This window comes from Leptosomus discolor, chromosome 5 (assembly GCF_034619465.1).
Source record: "Leptosomus discolor isolate bLepDis1 chromosome 5, bLepDis1.hap2, whole genome shotgun sequence".
Taxonomy (NCBI): domain Eukaryota; kingdom Metazoa; phylum Chordata; class Aves; order Leptosomiformes; family Leptosomidae; genus Leptosomus; species Leptosomus discolor.
The window spans coordinates 59,166,524-59,185,393 of record NC_141395.1 but is presented as its reverse complement, the minus strand read 5'-3'; the positions used below and the strand labels follow the sequence as shown (position 1 = coordinate 59,185,393).

Here is an 18,870-nt window from a genome sequence, read left to right as displayed (position 1 = left end):
CTGATTATGTGGTGTTACAGGGGTGGCACACACAGCAGGGTCAGAAACAAAGCATCCCTGAGAGGTAGAGTTTCGACACCTTTGTGGCGTTTCCTTTATTTAACAAAAACAGCCAACCGTTAAAATCTTTGGAATTTTTTTTTTCTATAAAACGGAGACCCGATTCTTTTCATTAACACTGCTGCCCCTTCCCCCTCTGGTTCTTGTTTCCCCGCCTCTCGGCGGGCATCGCACGCCCGCCTGCCCCGTTCCTGCGCCGCCCTCTCGCCGTCCGTTCCGACCCGGCCTGTGGACAGGCGGGGGCGGTCTAAGGCCCTGCTGCAGCCCGCCTTGGGGTATGTCCGCTGCCTTCCCTCTCCTCGCGGAATTTCTAATGCCCCCCCCCCCCCCGCTGCCGGAGGCCTCTGCGGACCAGCAGCGGCAATGCTCCGCAGCACAACGGCAGGGCTGTAAGCGGCTCCGGGAGGGGGAGGCCGCGCCTCACCCAACCTGTCCCCGGCGAGGCGGCAGCCCTGTGAGTAGCGGCGTCCCCGCCGCCGGCCTCCTCCCCCGGCCGGGCACGGCCCCTACGGCGGGCACCCCCCAGGGAGCGCTGGGCGGTGCCGCGCCTCCGCCCCCGGCCTGCGCCAGCGCGGGCGGAGCGAGCGGGGCCCGGGGCGGCGGGCTGCGGCCCTCCCCTCCGCCTCGGCCACACAGCGCCTGCCCGGCGGCGGCCTCCGCCCAGCAGGGGGCGCGCGCGGCCTCTCCGCCGCGCCTCTGCCGCCCCCGCGCGCCCTCTGCGTGCCGAGCCGCCGCCGCCGCCGAGTGGCAGGTACCGGGTACCGGGGGGGGGGGGGGGGGCGGTGTCCGTCCGTCGGTCTGTTCGAGGCAGGCGGGGCGGTGTCCATCTGTCCGCAGGGCGGGGCGCTGCCGGCCGGGAGGGGAGGCGGGGGGAGCCGCTGCCCGCCCGCCGGTGCGTGTAGCGGGCCCGGGCCCTGCCGAGCAGTACGCGCCCGACGTGGAGCGGAGCGGGGGGGCGAGGAGCAGCGTCGGGGGAGGCGCCGCCACAGCCCACCGCGAAGCCGTGACACCCCCGCCCCGAAGCCGTGACACCCCCGCCGGAGCAGCGGCGGGGAGCGAACCGCAGCGGCCGCAGCGCTGACCGCAGGCCGCCGGCGGGGGCGTGCGGCGGCTCGGCTGGGAGCGGGGCCGGGCCGGGCCAGGCCGGGGGGCGAACCGGGGTCAGGGCGGCGCGGGGGGGCAGGGCCCGGCGGTGACGGGCACCGCAAGCGGCGATAGAAGCTTGATAGAGCCGACAAGGCTCCGGTGGGAAGGCGTTTGACGGGAGAACCGCCGGTGCCGTTACCGCGGGAAGGGCGGGAAACGGGCAGGAAAGCGGCCGCCCTCCTGGCAGGACGCTTGTAAATGTGCAGCCCCCGCGGCGCGGTGCTTTAGAACGCACTTTTAGGAGAAAACGGTGAAGATAAGTGAAACTAAAAGGCAATGTGTATTTTTGCCAGAAAAGCTTTTCTTTATCCTGTGCTCAAAACTGTCTTTGATAAAGTAATTACTGTTTTTAAGGGAAATGGCGTAGTTCTTTTTTTCTAGACAGCACTATAGTTTTTGATCTGCTGCAGGGGACATTGTTATTGTGCTGAAAAGACAGGGATAACACTAATTGTAAAGAGGTTGGGAAAGTAACCGCAGACAAACTGCGGTGAGTAATATTGAAAAGAAAATCCATCAAATCTGAGTATAAAAGATTACAAAATTAGTTCTTTGAAGATCTGTCTCAAGAACAGTCTTACTAAATATTTAATAAAGATCTTGATATAGCAATTAAAACTTTACCTTTTTACTTTTAATTTGGTAGCGATGAAGAGTTGGGAGTCATTGGTGGTATAGAAGAGGGTTACAGTACTACACAGAAAGAAATGGGTGATCCTGAGAACCAGAATATGAAATAAATACAGCAGCAACTTAAAGAACAAGGGTTTGCAGTTGCAAACTTGTAAGTGCACAATTTACGGAAGAAATTCTTACCAGTTGAAAGCAACATGAAACCAAAGCGGTGTTAGGTAGTTACGAGATGTGAGATTGTGGAAAAAGTGAATGCGGCTCTATGGCGATGCAGAAGAAGAAGTTGCTGTTGTCCGTGGACAAAGCTCTAGAGTGCTCTGTGTAACGTTAGTCGTTCTTGGGTAAGAAGGTGAAGTGGGACAGGTGCAGGAGGGTTTGGCATTTTTAGTTTTGCAGAATAAAGGCCTTTTTTGCTTCCTGTTGAACCATCAACGTAAACACTGTGGAGGGACTAAACTGAGCTTACAAATGATGTTGATACATGAATAATGTGACATATTTTAAGATTAATATTATATGAACATTTCTAACCGTCAGAGGGCACTGGTGTTCAGGAGCAGCCTTCCAAAAGGTCAAGCAGGAGCAAAAGCCCGACACTGTTTAGATGGAATGTGACTGGTTTGTGAAAGTAATGCTTTTGTTTGCTGCAGGAGGGAGCTAAGCTTAGTGTTACCAGTCGATTTTAGATCTGGTTTTCTTTTTTGTTTGTAAAATAGGTAAGAACTTGTTAAATACGTTTTTAAGAAGAAAAATAACAGTAATGTTTGCAGTCTGAATAGCAGGATTGGTGGCAATCAGAAAATGACACTGGCGCATTGCTCTCTTTTTGAGTTGAAGGGAAGGTGCTGGAGAGTAAGCCGAGTTGAAGGCTGAAGTGTGATATGTGCATCTGCTGTCTCTCCTTGCCAGAGGAGTGCGAGTTTGTCTCTGCAAGAGGGGACTAAAAATCAGCTCTGATCTGTGTCGATGGTGGGTTCCCTCTCAGCAGGTTTTGGTATCCTTCACTTAGAGTTGCCTCGTCAGCAGGAGCGAGGGATTTGAACTTTGACTGTATTATTCCACCTCATCTTCTTGTGCAGTTAATTTCTGAATACACGTGGCCTTGAAGTCCTCACCTGCAGCCCAGGACCTGAGCCTCCTGGTCATCCACTAGTGAACTACTAGTGGCCCTTCTAGGGATTTGGGTGTGCTGGAATTTTGAGAGCTGTGTCTCTTTTCTTTTGATCAGTCTGTCAGTTGTTGCTTCCACATGATCTCAGTTGTGCATGCTCCACTTTCAGATGGGTCGCTTAGTACGCACATAGAGTATTTCAGAGGGCATTGGTTTATACGCATTATGTGAAATATGTGATCTGTGATGCCTTCAGCTTTCTGTAGAGACCATCCGTAGCATGCTGTCCGTGTAGATGACAGGCTGACGGGCCTGGCTTGAGTGCGTGGGCCTCTTCCACCAGATTTTGGTTGTTGGTGTTAACCGAGATCCTGCTGTCACCTAAGTCAAGAAAACAAATACTGAAATGTTCAGATTTGTGGTGGTTTGCTTTACTGTTTAAAGATGATGCTTACTAAATATGTGGAAAAAACGTTTTATCTTGTGCAGTACCTCACTGAAGCCATATCTATACTTACAGAGCTTAGATTCTGGCTTTAGTTCATGTATCGATGCCAGTTTTCCAAGTGGCATTTCTTTCTTTCACTCTATCGATAAAATTTCAATTGAAGTGGAACAGAGATGCTTAAACACCAGTTTTGTCACTCAGCAAATTTCTCACATCCAAGTAATGCAGCTACATTGGCTGAATTTTAGAACACGAAGGCATAAATCTGTTACAGTTCGTCGACGGGGTTGTATTCTGCAGCCTCCTCAAGACCTCTTATAGTGTCAGACCAGCAATAATGGACAATGGTAGAGAAAGGGCAGCCACACATTTCAGGGAAGGCTTCTGGTGTTTGGATTTCCCACGGGTGGTGTAGAATGCGTGTCTGTCTTCTTCACCTCCATGTTTTTTGTGCAGATAGCGTATGCTGGTCCTTGCTGTGTGCTAGTACATTAGGGACTGGTTCTGCCTGTGTTCAGGTACAGTTTTAGAGGTTTCCTACATTGAAGGCTCATCAGTTTTTACTAAAATTTACTCAGGAGGATTGTAGATGCAGGTGATATGATTTATACAGTCTACCTGGATTTTCAGGAAGAATTAAGAAGAAAGTACCCTACCAGAGGCTTTTGAGGAGGCTGGGTGCTTATAGCATAAGAGAGATTTCTTACATGCAGAAATAGTTGAGTTAGAAAATGAAAAGCAGGGCAAAAATAAATTGCCAAAGAAAGGAAGGGGGCAGAAACGTGACACATGAGCTTCAGTGTACACAAAGGTAAGATGACATCTTGGGTAGAATAATCTAGACCATGAACTCAAAACTAGCAGCCACAGCTCAAGAAAAAGCTCTCGGAGTCACCGTTGACAGTTCCACAAAAACCTCAGCTCAGTGTGCTGTGGCAGCTGGAAAGCCGGCAAAATGGTGACAGTCCTCAGGGAGGCTACTGAGAAGCAGAGAGAGGGCACCATTCTGCTGGTGTCTGCATCTGGAGAAGGATACAGCGGGTCAGAGAAGGGCAACCAAAAGGGCCAAGAGGGTTGTGTTCCTTGTGAGGAGAGACTGGAAAGCCAGGACTGTTCACATCAGAGAGGAGATGGCTGGGGCACGAGCGAGACTTATGAAATGACGGCAGTGGATGAGGTGAGAGCTATTTGTCCAGTCTTGCAGCACTAGAATGGGGGTTGCTTGCTGCAGCTGGTGGGAGGGCGGTCTGAGGGGAATGCAGTCAGGGAGGTCCCCGATGACGCAGTAGTGGCTGCTGTTTGGGGCGTGTTTGGGGAACGGGCTGCAGCAGGCAGCCAGGCTCCTGTGCTCTCCCGAGGGACCCCTGATTGCTGCTGTGGAGAGCAGAGTGCTGGGCCAGCTAGGCCACTGCGCCGGGATTTTTGGGGGGCGGGGGTTGCTGGAGGGGTTTTGGGTTTAGATTTCGGGGTTTTTTAAGGAACAGCGCCCGCCCGCGCGGTGGCAGCAGCGCCCGCCCGGCGGCGGCCCTGGCGCAGGCCCGGGCTGTGCGGCCCGGCCCGGCAGCGCGGTTCCCGGGCCGGCCCGGCCGGGCGGCTGTCCGGGGCGCTGCTGCGGGGCTGCGGCAGGTGTGAGGGACCGCCAGCGCTCTCCAGGAGCGGAGCGAATCCTCGCTGGTCTGTTAACAGACAGACCAGTAAACCGGCGACGAACCAGTATGCGGTGACCCGTGGTGCTTTCTTGGCCAGCCTACGGTAGCGCCCTGCGTGTGCCCAGCAGAAACGGAGAGGAATTTGGCCGGAGGTTTGCGGAGAGGCTGCTGGTTACGAGCGCTGCCATGTAGTAGCGTTGTGTGAGGGCGGCTGTGTGCGAACTGCGCGCGGTGACCGCGGCTCCTGCAGTTCTCAGCCAGTCACCCCGGCCCGGCCTGGGGAGTTGGAGTCAGGCATGATTTGAAGAAATCTGTAAATTGCCCTTCTTCCTGAACAGTTCTTGGGCAGAAGATGAAAAATGAGCAAGGTTCAAAAATACTTAAAAGTATATTTGATAGATGTTAAATGCACTGAGACATGTAATGCAACTGAATGACCAGTTAAGTGTAGAAAGGATAAAATGTTTGTGAATCTGCTTGTCAATAAAGGTGTTTTAAAGGAATGATCTCTTTCCTATTTTTCCCTTATTTTGTGTACATACACAATACACTTACCTGTTATCTGGGGGAGCATTTTGCAACCCTAGACTGGCATTTGAGCTCTTGTTTATTTTTTATCTTGTAATGTTGATGTACTGTACACTGATGAGCAAGGCTTACCGTTTCTCAGTGCTATTGTCTGCTGATCCATAAAAGTGCAGCAATAAAACTTGGTTCCGGTTGGACTGAATAGATAAAGGTTTTTAATAGAAGATACAGAGCTCTTGGTGGAACTTGATTTAGATAATGGGGTTCTTTTCTGAGCAGAAATTATAATTGATCATAAGACTTTTTACTAAATGTAATGTATATTCAGTTAAATGACTTCTTAGTAACTTACACATAAATACAAGCATGCATGAAAACTTACCAAGGAATTTCTCCCTCAGCCTACGTAGAAAGGGAAAGAGAACAATATTGGTGGGTTTACATCTGATCAGTGTTCAGACGATAGACAAGCAGGGTAATCTGGTTCTGTTTTGGTTTTTTAATTATTAAATTACACCTTTGAAAAAATTTTATCTTGTGTATCCGAAAAGAGTTTATGTTCACAAAGTGTTTTTAAGGGAACGATCCCATTTGACCAGGAAACTTTGCCTTCAGAGATCATGGACTTAACAGTTTAAGCAAAGCACTGGCACAATTTTCATTCATTTAAAGACTGAAGAGGAAAAGCTCTGCAGGCCACTGTCACTCTCAAGCGTGTATTAGTGACAGAGGAAGCTGTTTGCCACGAGGGAGCTGGCAAATCTAGATATACAAGTAACACACATTGTGTGTTTTGCTGGAACAGGGTGGGGGATGGTGCTTTTTCTTGGGTTTGTTTTAGTTTCCATTTCTTGGTGGTGGCAGTTTCTTTCGTGGTAATCTTACTGATGCTTGGGTTCTAAACACCAAAGTGTGTATTAATATTGAGAAATCTCAAGTACTGAGCAATCTGATATTGTTCCGTTGTCCTGACATGCTGTTTTAAAATAGGGACAGTTACTTCAGTTTTTCTGAATGTTCTTGGAAATACTGTTGTTTGCAGAACTGGTATATCCTATGTAGCAGTGACTGGGTGATTAATTACAATTTGTCAGGTTCATTAATATTTTTGTAGTGGCGGGAGTGGTGCCATTAGTCATTCTGTTTCACAATCTAAGTGTTCTCTCCTTTTTCTGGAGCTGTTTGGTAGCTGTCGAACTTACTGAGAAGGCAAGAGACAGCAGCATATATTCACTGTAAAATAAAACTGTCCATGGTTAGTGCAAATTTAGGGCTAGTTTAAGAAGCGACAGAACTTGCATCTGGCTCTATGGTTTGAATTCCTCGAGATCACTCCTGGCTTCTGCAGGTGTGAACGTGTTACACAGCAGATCAGCATGTAACACTGAGGTACCAATTGTACACAGTACAGCGAGAGACAACTGACTTCTAATAAATAAAAGTAAATTAGTCTGACAGAATCACTTCAGAAAACAGAGAACAACAGTTCAGTTAGATTTTCTTGTCCTATACTAGCCCACATGTGTCATTGAAGAAGTGGCTTACAGCATAATTTCTAAAATTATCAATAAAAGTACACTGGGCTTAGGCTATATCCATGTTGTATAAATTTAGGGAAAATTTATTCTTATGCCTTTCTGATGGGAATCCATCTTGCTTGGGAGGACGTCTTTGAATTTACTTTTTTTTCCACAAAACTCGTTTTCTATCAAAGTACCAAATTATTAGCAGCAAAACTTTTTTTTTTAACAAAACTATAATTTAAAAGGTACGTTATCAGTAGATAGCGATACACTTTTAGAAAGTCACTGAACCAAATTAACTCCAGTAGTAGTAATTTATAGGGATTTTCAGAGTGTTCATGCTTTTGTGTCTTGCTACTAATGCAAGTCCGTTTGTCCTAATTTGTACCCATGAGATCAGTGCTTAATGGCAGGCGTACAGCCTTTAGCCAGGTTCAGGGTTGTTGCCTGATCCACCATTCAGAAGCAATTGAAAGAGAATAGCTAATGCTTTGGAATTTTGTTTCTAAATCCACTGCATTAGCTATTCATTACAGCAGTAAGTTTTTTGATACATACTGTGGACAAAAACGTAACCACACAGTTTGTTTATTCAAAAATATCTAATTAAGGTGACTTGTAATTTTTTGCTGAGTTGTTAGACAGGAAATTTTGCTAAATTAGGTTAAACTTGAGGCAAGAATGTATCATTTGGAGACTGGCACTTTAAAGATGGTGTATAGTTCAGCTTTGTATGTAGCTTGTATCTGGCATATGTTAGGTAGCCATATGTGAAATAGAACTGTGTTTGTAGAAAAAATCTTTTTAATCACAAAGATAAATCAAACCAAATGGTCCTTTTTTTTTTTTTTTTTTTTTTTTTGTGGATGCATTTGCTTAGTCCACAATGTTCAAATGTTGGGAAGAAGCATTTGTAGAGTTTTTTGTCTTCCTTACTGTGAAATACTAAGGTTTCACTTTAGTCTTCTACACTTCAGCAATCAGTTCTAAAAGATTCTAGTGATAATGTTCGGAATCAGAATTACTTCCAGTTACACTTTCTGCTAATCTTCATTGCTTCCTTTCCTGAGAAGTCAAGGCGGTGACGGGTTTTTTTCTGGTATTATTAGCTAATGTTTCATCAGAGTTGTATGTGAAGTGACGGGGAATTCTGTAAGGCTTTACCAGACATACGTCTGGTATGAAAATATAAACGTTAGCTTCCATTTAACAGCGCGTGGCATACTATTTCTCAAATAGCATATGTCTCTTCCAGTAGAATATTCTGTTATTGATTTATGTTGGGTCTTGTTTTATTAAACAGGTTTAAACACTTAAATATTATTTTACAAGCGAACCACGGTCTTTTTATCAAGTACAAGTAGGGTTTTGTGCTGTTGATACGCTGTTACTATGGCTGATAATTGGAGGTTTTTAAACGATTTATGATATTGCTTTAGGGAAGATTTAGTGCGGAATGTGAAGGTCACAATCATATTGCACAGAAGCTGGGCCCAATATTTTTCTCAGTAAAGATTAAACTAGCAGAGTTGAAGGGGAATTCCTGTATCATTTATGATTTGGGTGGGAGATTGGCAAGAAAGTTGAAACTGCTGTCAGCTGGGAGTCCTAGCTTTGCAACATCTGGGGTTTTGTAAGTACATTGTCCTTTCTTTTTGCGTAGAGTTATAAGAAAGCTGTTAGTGCCCTAAATGCCCTAGTCTTGCATGAGGTGTTCTACAGTACATCAGTGAACTGGCCTTTTGCTATCAGAGATGATTGTGGGAAAGGGTGCTCAAGCCAGGGATATACCATCACGTGCTTAGAAGCATACTTGCAGCCCGGGGGAATGTACTCTGCTTAAAATCATTCCTTATACAGATGCCAGGATGTAGAAATTATTCCTATCTCTTTCTCTTCTGTGTCCAGGAAAGAAGTTCTGCATTCCTGCACTGGGAAACTAGACAGTGTTGATACATGTAGCAGAATTTGTCCAGGTAGAAATTACAACCTAGTGAAGTTTAAATATGATTTATTAACCCCAACAGCCCCAACTGCTACAGCTACAGCTGTTAATCAGACCAGTGTGTAAACATTTTGAAATTACTTCTGTAGGTACTTTGATCTTGAATTTGATCTAAAACATGGGGGAAGAGCCATAAAATATAGACATTATAAAGTCTCAAAAAAAAGGAGAGATTTTAAATTGAATTGTTTGGCTGCTGGCCATGTTTCCATTCTCCCAGCTGAATGAGTGCACTGGTGTGGAAGGATACCTTATATAGATGAGAAAATTTAAATCTGTGTATAGCAGTCTTAAAAAGAGGTTCATATAGTTAATCAGAACACTGCTAAATCACGAGCCTGAGATACAGACCCCAAGCAAGTGAAATATACTGTTTCAAGTGAAGTTTCAGTTCAGTTTCCATTCAAAGCTTATGGAGTAAAATCACTTTTCCTTCCTGTCACTTGAACTGTCTTGTGTCAGTATTGAGATTTCTTCTAAGGATTTTTACTAGTTTATATGATTATTTTTTTTTCTTTTTTGCCTCCTCTCTGAGGCAGTGCAAAGCTTTGCTGTCCAGCCTCCCAGATGTTTTCATTTATTCTTACCATTGCCTCATGCACTTTTTACCATCCTCTTGCATAGTCATTCTCTTTTTTTCCTTACTGTTTTCAAGTCATCTTTTCTGTGTCCTGTAAGCACACAGTGTCATCATACCTTCATTATTTGACTCAGCCTTAAGATACTCTTCTGCAAAACTTAAATCATAGTTCACAAAATATTCCATATCAAGAAATCCGTGGTGAAACAACATTTATCTTCCTCTTTTAGGTCCTGATACAGAAAAAGGCCTTAATCCTTTATTTAATATTAAGCCAGAGAAACTACATTTGTGCTTCTCCATACTGGGGTTGTAGTTGAACCCACAGTAGCTCCGTACTTGATTTTACAACTGTCCCCCTTGTACCTGCTTTCAGTTTTAATTTTCAGGTGGGCAAATTCACATAATACACTCAGTTTTCTATGATCCATAGTGCTATTCTTGTTTGTTCAGTAGTTTGTGTATAGTTTGTGGCACTATAAAAATAATGTTCTGCAAAGAGTATTGAAAAATATATTTATTGCAGAATGAAGGAATTAGTATTTATAGCAATCAAGCATTTTTGGCAACGGACTGTACTTTGTGCTTCAAAGCTGAAATTCAGATGGTGGAAATCCCACTGGAGTAGCTTTGTTTATAGCTAGTAAGCATTGCAGTTAGCATCACTGGATCTGTTAACTGAATTGTTTATAGTTTCCCAATTTATGAAAGGTGTTTCTTCTCCCTTTCAGTTCTCATCTGCAGTGTTTTGCCCTTTAATATCAATACTACTACATGATATCTCACTGCTACATGTGAAAGGAGCTTTTTCCATATTACCAGAAGAGAATGCAGCACACGAAGTTAATATGTATGACAGGAAGATTTCAGAGTTGGTTTATAAGCTAGTTTGCATTCTTGTTGGAGAACCTGAGCAGTCTACCGAATATTTGTGTTGTGTTTATTTGCCTGATTTCACCGTCATTTCTTCCCACTTTTACTCATAGGTTTGTCACCTACTCCAGAGAGAATCAGAACAATGTCATACGTTTTTGTAAACGACTCTTCCCAGACAAATGTGCCGCTGCTGCAGGCTTGCATTGATGGAGATTTTAATTATTCCAAACGACTGTTAGAGAGTGGTTTCGACCCAAATATTCGTGACAGCCGAGGCCGAACTGGCCTTCACCTTGCTGCAGCCAGAGGAAATGTAGACATTTGTCAACTCCTGCATAAATTTGGTGCTGACCTACTAGCCACTGATTACCAAGGTAACACAGCCCTTCACCTGTGTGGGCATGTGGACACCATCCAGTTCCTAGTTTCTAATGGACTTAAAATTGATATTTGGTGAGTCACCTTTTTTTTAAAAAAAAAAAAAATAAAATCTAATATACTAGTCTTCTGTTGCCGGAGCCTTGCATACAAATCTGCTGTTGCTGAAATGGTGTATTTGGTGCAATTCAACTTTTTTAAGGTATTACTTAATAAAAACATAAAGTAAGAAAGCAAGAAAACAATCAGGGGCCACTTCTGCTAGTCTGTGCAAAAGGCAAAGCAAACAAAAATAGCAGCTGCTGGTGTAGGCTGCTGTGTCTAATTCTGCCTCACTGATGACATTGCTATCCTGGTTTGGCCGGACGGCCAGGTGTGGGTGGTTGGCACCAAAGAAAAAATCACATTGACTGCTTGAAAAGAATTTTCTCTGCCACAGTTCTATTGTTTTAATTGTGGTACTGTATAAGACAAAGAAAATACAGTATATGTGTGTGTCAGTTCATTCCCATACTCCTTTGGTAACAATACTCCCTTTCAGTGTTTTCCCCCTCTCTCAAAGTCCGTGACTCAATCCTTCTTTTAAATATTGTATATTCTTTCCTGCTGGCTTGCAGCAGCTGTCAGATGCCGGTGCTCAGATGTGAGCTCTCAAGCTGCAAAATGACTAGCTGTTTCATGGCAGTAACTGAATTATTTTGTTTGTGGAACTTTCTGCCTATTCACAAGACGTGCAAAAACCAGTAGTAACTTCAGAACCTTTGAGTTTTTTAATCTGTTCCTTTTTCACCTGTCCCTCATTAATGTTTTCAACTCAGCAAAACTAGTTATTGGCAGACCAGATTCCATATGGGTTGTGGATTGACATTTTTTTCCCCTCATTTCAAACAATTCTGGTGAAAATCCCTAGTCTGAAGGCAGCTCTGGTCCTATTCAGTATTATTTTAATAGTAGCAGAGGGACCATCTGTATTTTATTTCATTTTTGCCTGATGTCCTAATACCCACATGGAAAAAGGAACTGTGAGGAACCAGATTGCACAATTCTTTCTTGAAATTAAGCTTAATCTTGAACATTGCCATAAATCTACTGTTTATTTTTTGTTATAACACCCAGAGATTCCAATTAGATCAGAGTTCTAGGAATTTTTATTTTATTTAGAGGAAAAAATGAGTTGTGCAATTTCAAACCTAAATATACTGATTTTCTTCTATAGTCACTTATGCTATAACTTCTATGGGCAGGAATTTCTTACTGTCTGATATGACAGAAAGTAGTTCTGAGGACTTAACTAGATTGTAATGTGTTATGTTGAGTTGTCTTGATTTCTATATTAAAAGTTTCTTTTCTTCTCATGTCCTTTTGTGGCGTTATTTTAGCAATCACCAAGGTGCAACACCACTTGTTCTTGCAAAACGAAGGGGTGTGAATAAAGATGTGATTAGACTGCTGGAGTCTTTAGAGGAGCAAGAAGTGAAAGGATTTAACAGAGGAGCTCACTCAAAGCTGGAAACGATGCAAACTGCTGAAAGTGAAAGGTATTTACAAACCAAAAGTAATTACGAGGGGAAATAATGTTTTATGGCTTTTAGATTCTTGTGATTGACTTGATTGTTTCTTCCTCAACAAAAATTGTGGAAATAAATGCTCCACCACTTACCACGAAGCCAAAGGGAAAAATGGGGTGAAATGCAAAATGCCAGTATCGCAGGCTAGCCTGACATCCTTTCGGTAAGGTGGATTGTCCGTGCCAAGAAGGGATAGCAGACTTCTCATCTATCTGAACTTGAATAAAGGATTTGATACTCTGCCGTATATGAAATTTCTGTCAGTAGTTGTCTTGGAAAAGATGGAGAATAAAATAAGACTTTCATGGTGGCTAAAAAGACAGTTAAAGGAGAACTGAAGATTTCAGGAAAACTGCCGACAATTTCAGGGAAAGTATTGGATTAGAGGGAAGTTCCTAATGAATTCCTAAAGGTCTGGTTCTGGGACTGTGCTTACTTACGGTTTTCATAAATTATACTGGCATAGAAAGTAGTAACGTGTTAGTGATACAAAAAAGTGAGATACCCAGAGGAAAATGGGGATGGCATAGACAAAAGTCAGGGATGGCATAGACAAAAGTCTGGGATGACAAGGGGGAGAAAATCATTAGGAATAAATTGTGATTCAGTAGCACAAAATGCAGCTTCGTTTACCTAAAGCTGTGTGCCATAAAGTAGAAGTTCCTCAGTGGAAAAAGAGGGTATAGGAGAAGAGGCTTGATGTATTAGTCAGTTCCAGGAGTTGATACCCTGAAAAAGGCAATGAAGTCCTAGAACACACAAAACAAGATATTCCCGCTACAGAAAGAAAACTGTCAGTGCTGTTTTAAAAGGCAATGGTAACTTCTGCCGTGCAGTACGTTTTGTAATGCTGCTTAGCCCCATTCAAAAAAGTTTAATTTATCCTTTTAGAAGCGTGGAGAAGCATTACTTCAGCGCTCAAGGGAACAGAGCGTCTCCTTGCAAAAGGAGGCAACTAGAGCTCTTTTTAGCCTGGCAGAGTGAAGGCTGAGAAGTGTGTGGTTGCTGACAAGAAATACTGGATTTGAACAATGTAACTGTTTAAGTCAAAAGACACAAGAGCCACAGGATACAGATAAACCACAAATACTTTTTTTTTTAATTGAAAATTTGGAGATTTGGGTTTGTTTTTTTTTTTACAATAAGCTTCCAAGACAGGCACCTTGTAGGATTTAGATGAAAGTAAGAAGCCTTGCAAGTTTCAAAAGAGGCTGATTGTCTCCCAGAAATTGTTGAATTGCCAGTAAACATGACAGGACATGGGACTGAGGTTAATAATGCGAGAGATCCTTCCAGTACTGTTTTGTTTTGTTTTAATTTATATTGGAAACAGGATATCAATGTTTAGAATACTTGCTCTTACAGTGAATTTATTCAAATTTGTAATTTTTTATATTGTCTAATAATGATCATGAACTGTGGCTGCTGGAACATTATATCACAAAAGATAGGGAGTTTTGTCAATAATTGTTCAGTTTGTGTCAAAATGTACACAGCCTGTACTGTAAATGAAAATTAAACTGTGTAGATGGAGTTGTTACCTAAGTTGAGTAAACAGAAAAGGTGAAACCAACAAAATTACGGAAATCATGGCAAATACTCCCAATGAGCAGATTGGAAGTTCTTTGTTATACATCAGGTGACCCCAGTAATCAGCAAGACTGTTTTAAGCCCTGAAATAGAAAATTTAATATTATTCTCAAAATTACATGGGTATAAATTATAAGAATTTGTGTATATTACCTTCTGACTTAACTAAATTTTATTGAAAGTTGCTTGTCACACGGAAATGCATTTATGCTGTTTTCGTTTAAACATACAGACCAACAGCTCAGCCCCATTTGGATTCTGACTTTTGATTTGATGGTGTCCCTTTAAAGAACATAGCTTCCTTTCTGTTACTCAACCTTCATAAATGTTATATTGTTTGCTTTGGCAAGGAAGTCAGCAACTCTCCTTGGAGAGAGGCACAGAGACATAAACAGTGCACTACCCAGCTTGTTTGTGAACGTGTTTAAAATGCCTGAAATACAGTATTTTTAAAATAACAAATAACAGATGCCTACAGCAGCAAAAGCAAGTGAGCTTGTGTGCTGTTTGCTTTGTAAATAAATAATGTCTTTGTAACAGTTGGCTTTTCAGACCTCCACAGTTTTACTCCTCCCTCTTAGTATTATTTTCACATTTTAGAGACACTTAGATGAATGTCTTCTGCCCTCTACCCCGTCGGCTCTCTTGCATTATGTATGAACCTATGGAGAAATAACGGTTGCTCTTTCTAAAAACAGTCTCTGCCTTAAATTTTCTGCTCCTTATTACATACAGTTGCTGGTGCTCTGGAAGCAAAGGCCAAAGCTAGGTTCCCGAGTCAAATTTATTTTCTCTTGCGTCGCATTCCTCCCAGTGAGGAGCGGCACTCTGCTGCCAGGAGGCAGACCTCGCTCTGTCTGTCTTTCAGCACAGGCGGTCTGTCCGTCTGCACAGCCCAGCGTGACCTGTGACTGCACCCATGAGTGCAGCCACATGTGAACTTCCACGCTGTGCTGGAAACGGAACATCTGTCTGGGCTGTGTGGCACAAACTCTTCTGTAGGATGCATTGCTGTGTTACCATTTCTTAAGCAGCTGTAATTTGTAATAAGAAAAAATATCTTGAATAACATTGATTTTAATTGGGTTGTAATACAAAATAACAAAAGTGTTTTCTATGTACCCTTTTCTATTTAATGAGCAAGCATGTGATCTTTTCACTTAAATTGCATTGCACCTTTATTTAACCTCTCTGTGGTTATGTATTAACTAGTTAGTACTTAGTGAGTAGTTCTGTTCTACACCAATGGCTGTCTTTTAATAAACCCTTTGTTTTGCTTGGGAAATCATAATAAGCAAGGAAGATGACTAAATCGTGCAGCTATGGGCAAGCAAAATTAGCTCTACAGCAAGGTAAATATTTAAAAAACAAAAACCCCCAAGCTGTTTAATAGGCAATTTCTGAAATCTTCTGCATGCAGTGCCACGATACTTCAGCAAGCTGTGGGAGTTTAAGTCAATTATTTTTCAGTGGCTGTACTTCCTAAGAAAAAGTACCCTTTGAATAGTGTAGTTTTTCTGCGGTGTAATGTTAGAAGAGAGATTCATGAATCAGGGTTTTCCTGATAACAATCATTTGTTAATTTATTATTGTCACCAAGAACAATATAGGATTTCTACAATTAGTTTTGACTTGGAAATTACTTTTCCCATATTTTTCTTTTTATTGATAAATTTTTTTGGTTTTATCGATAAAATAAAATTGATTCCCTTCTTTTTTGTGGATTATTGATACAAGACATGTCTAGGATATGGTAACTGAAAGCAAGTAGGAGGAGGGAAAAAAAGTTGGTTTTTCTCTGCTTACCTTCTGCTGTTGACATCATTGTGTCCATAGTTGGTTTCACCATTTCCTTTCTGTGCTTGTCAGAGCTTGGTCCTGTAAACACCTGTGTACGTAGTTTCGCTCAAGTGAGAAGTATTAGGACTGTGCAGATGGCTAAAATTTTACATAAGTGACATGAAGTGATCTGAAAGTGTTGCTATTCTTTATAAGATTTTTCACACAGCAACAGAGAAAGTTTCCTGTTATAAACCAATTGTGAAATGAGCAAAGTTGGGAGAATGATGCAAGAAGCCATGCGATATTTGAAACGACTTACATTTTTTCTAAAGGCGATTCATTGTCAAGATGACTGCATCATTCTAATTTTATATTTGTTTCTCATTTAAAAGTGAGTTTCAGTCCCTAATTTATAGCCTGACAATTTAAGGGGGCCTAATGGATTGGGTAGTGGAATGTTAAAACATCAAAGCAGCTGCTGAACGCCATATGGCAGAAAACACAGCAATGCCAACTTGTCTTGAAGATCAAAAAGTTTCTGAACTTCTTGTTGTTCAAATTTTTTGTTTTCTTTGATATTTTTATGCTAGAGAAGAGGCCTCTAACAAAGACATGCAGGAGAGTAGTAAAGATCGCTAGAGCTCAGAATCTAAATTACGTTGGTTAAAGTTTCCATTTTATTCGTCAGTTTATTTTTAAGTCATAATTTGTTGTTTTGTTAACAAGAGCTGTGCCCCTTGAGGTTCTAGCTTATGCTTCATTAATTTTACTAAGCCATATTTAGTAGGAATTACAGGGACTGACTTTTGAAGGCTTGTAGGTGGCAAGACTGCAAACTCAGTGTGATTGTACAAAGACAAATGTCATTCTCTTTACACAGGTTAATAAAACATCCTTTCAGCTAACTTAAGTTTAGAGTTAGGAGTCTTTTCCTGATTTGTGTTGTTTTGATTTAGTGAAGGCAATGCTATAAATCTGCAGGTGGGTTTAGTTTTTAATTTAGAATGTTTTGGTTGCTCTTAATAGGATTACTGTTGTATTTAAAGGTGCATTCTTTTGCTCTGATTTATTTTTAACTTTAATCCTTCGTAGTGCGATGGAAAGCCATTCCCTCCTTAATCCAAACCTACAGCAAGGTGAAGGAGTTCTTTCCAGTTTCCGCACCACATGGCAAGAGTTTGTGGAAGACCTGGGCTTCTGGAGGGTGCTGCTCCTCATCATTGTCATTGCTCTGCTGTCGCTTGGAATAGCATACTATGTTAGTGGGGTGCTTCCTTTTGTAGAAAACCAGCCTGAACTGGTGCACTGAGGCAAATGCAAAGTGCACTGTCCTTTTCCCTGTTTTGATCTTGGTTTGAGCTTCTTGGAACTATTCTCTTGGTGCAGGCAGTGGCACCTGTATATACTGTTTGGCTTATTATTAACCCCTTTGAAAGGCGGATTAATTCCTTTCAAGTAAAACACTAAATTCTAAAGCATTCCTAAGCTACCTCTTACTTGACTTGCAAGCAAGATGTGAAGATAATCCTCTCTGTTGATGAAATACTATGATTAGAAAAGGCCTTTCATGATGAATATTAAATTCATAATTTAATTAACAATTAAAATATACCCTAGTACAGAACCAAATTTGATTTCCCTATGAAGAGAGGTAAATCTGTTGTTGGATTTTTTTTGTGCGTGCTTTGATTGAAAAAAAAAATTCTTTTAAAAGTCCTTCTCAACAAATCTGAATAATAACACATTCTGCTATATAGACAGTAATAAGGTGCAGCTTCACAGTTCTTGTAATGACTCCCCATAGTTTCATATCTGCCAGTTTATAAAAAGAATGAGAAATAGTTAAGTTTTACTATGTCTGTAATGTATAATCAGTCCTTTATTTATTAGGTTAATGTAGTGTTTCTTCTCCAGATGAATTTAATGTTGTTAATACCTGCCTGAAGTAAATTATGTGGAACAAAGCTGTTCATTGTGCTTTGTGGAAGTAAAGTTGTTTCAGCCTTAGACTGAAAATTTTCCCTTTTTGTTGAAGTGCTACTAAGCAAACCTTTCTTTGTAAGGATGATTAAAAAGTGATTTAGGTGTTCTGCTCTGTATATAATAATTCTGTAAGGCCATTGTCTTTGTGAAACATATTGTGAAGGATAAGTTTTTCTTTCTCCCACAAGGACCAGACTGAACCATAAAATTCTATTGTTTTCATGTTTGTGGAGAGGACTTGATTGAATAGAATTCCTTTCTAGAATTGTTTTCCATTTCAGTTGTTTTCAGACAGCACTTAGAGACTAATGAATTTTTTTCTGACTGTGCAGAATAAAAGTATTTAAAACGTTAATATTTAGGAACATCATATGAAATGAAAGTTTGACCTGTTCTGTACTTAGCGTCCTTTGTTTGTAAATAACCTAGGGTTATGAATCAGTTAGATAGTCTTTTATGAAGGCTAGAAAGGTACTACCTAGTAAGTTGGAGGTTTTCAAAGAAAGCAGAAAGCAGATTTTCTCCTCCCATGCTGATTAGACTCTGACCATTGCATTGAAAATCCCAAATAAAATGAATTCTGCAAATCTACTGAATTGATTTTTTTTTTTACGTGGCCACTCCTAAATTGTTGCTAAATAACATCAAACATTATCAAATTATAAATTACAATAAGTATTGATGAAAGTAACCTACATCTCTCTGTTCCGCTACCATGTGTATTTTTCTTTCTTGTTTATGGGTTTGAGTGAAGAGGGTTCTTGTCTTTGTTTTAATGTGTGACATGGGCTTCACTGAGCTGGGCCCCATTCTAAATTGTGTCTGAATGATTCTGGATCTCATTTCTTAAGTTAGAGGTTAATGAAATGATACTTTTCTGTCAGCTGCAGTGCTGCAGAAAGGAAAGCCTCTTTAAAAAACAAACAAACAAACAAACAAAAAACCACAAACCAAAAAAAACTAGAGCATACTCATCTTCTGAACATTTCAATTATCATACATCTGTTCAT

The 18,870-nt window shown here is 41.6% G+C and overlaps 1 protein-coding gene across 1 annotated transcript; it reads left to right on the top strand.

Annotated features, from left to right (window-relative positions):
- Positions 1-800: 800 nt before the first annotated feature.
- Positions 801-18,454, top strand: ANKRD46 (ankyrin repeat domain 46). Its single transcript, XM_086465540.1, has 4 exons — positions 801-811; positions 10,670-11,012; positions 12,317-12,475; positions 16,970-18,454. Exons 2-4 carry the CDS (start codon positions 10,702-10,704, stop codon positions 17,184-17,186), a joined length of 687 nt encoding a protein of 228 aa, XP_086321666.1. The 5' UTR covers positions 801-811; positions 10,670-10,701; the 3' UTR covers positions 17,187-18,454.
- The last annotated feature ends 416 nt before the right edge of the window (positions 18,455-18,870 follow it).

Bases quoted from the DNA above. Each gene is read 5' to 3' on its own strand.
- ANKRD46 (XM_086465540.1), top strand. From the start codon at position 10,702: ATGTCATACGTTTTTGTAAACGACTCTTCCCAGACAAATGTGCCGCTG. The intron at 11,013-12,316 runs GTGAGTCACCTT...GCGTTATTTTAG, and splicing joins GGACTTAAAATTGATATTTG to CAATCACCAAGGTGCAACAC. The intron at 12,476-16,969 runs GTATTTACAAAC...AATCCTTCGTAG, and splicing joins CAAACTGCTGAAAGTGAAAG to TGCGATGGAAAGCCATTCCC.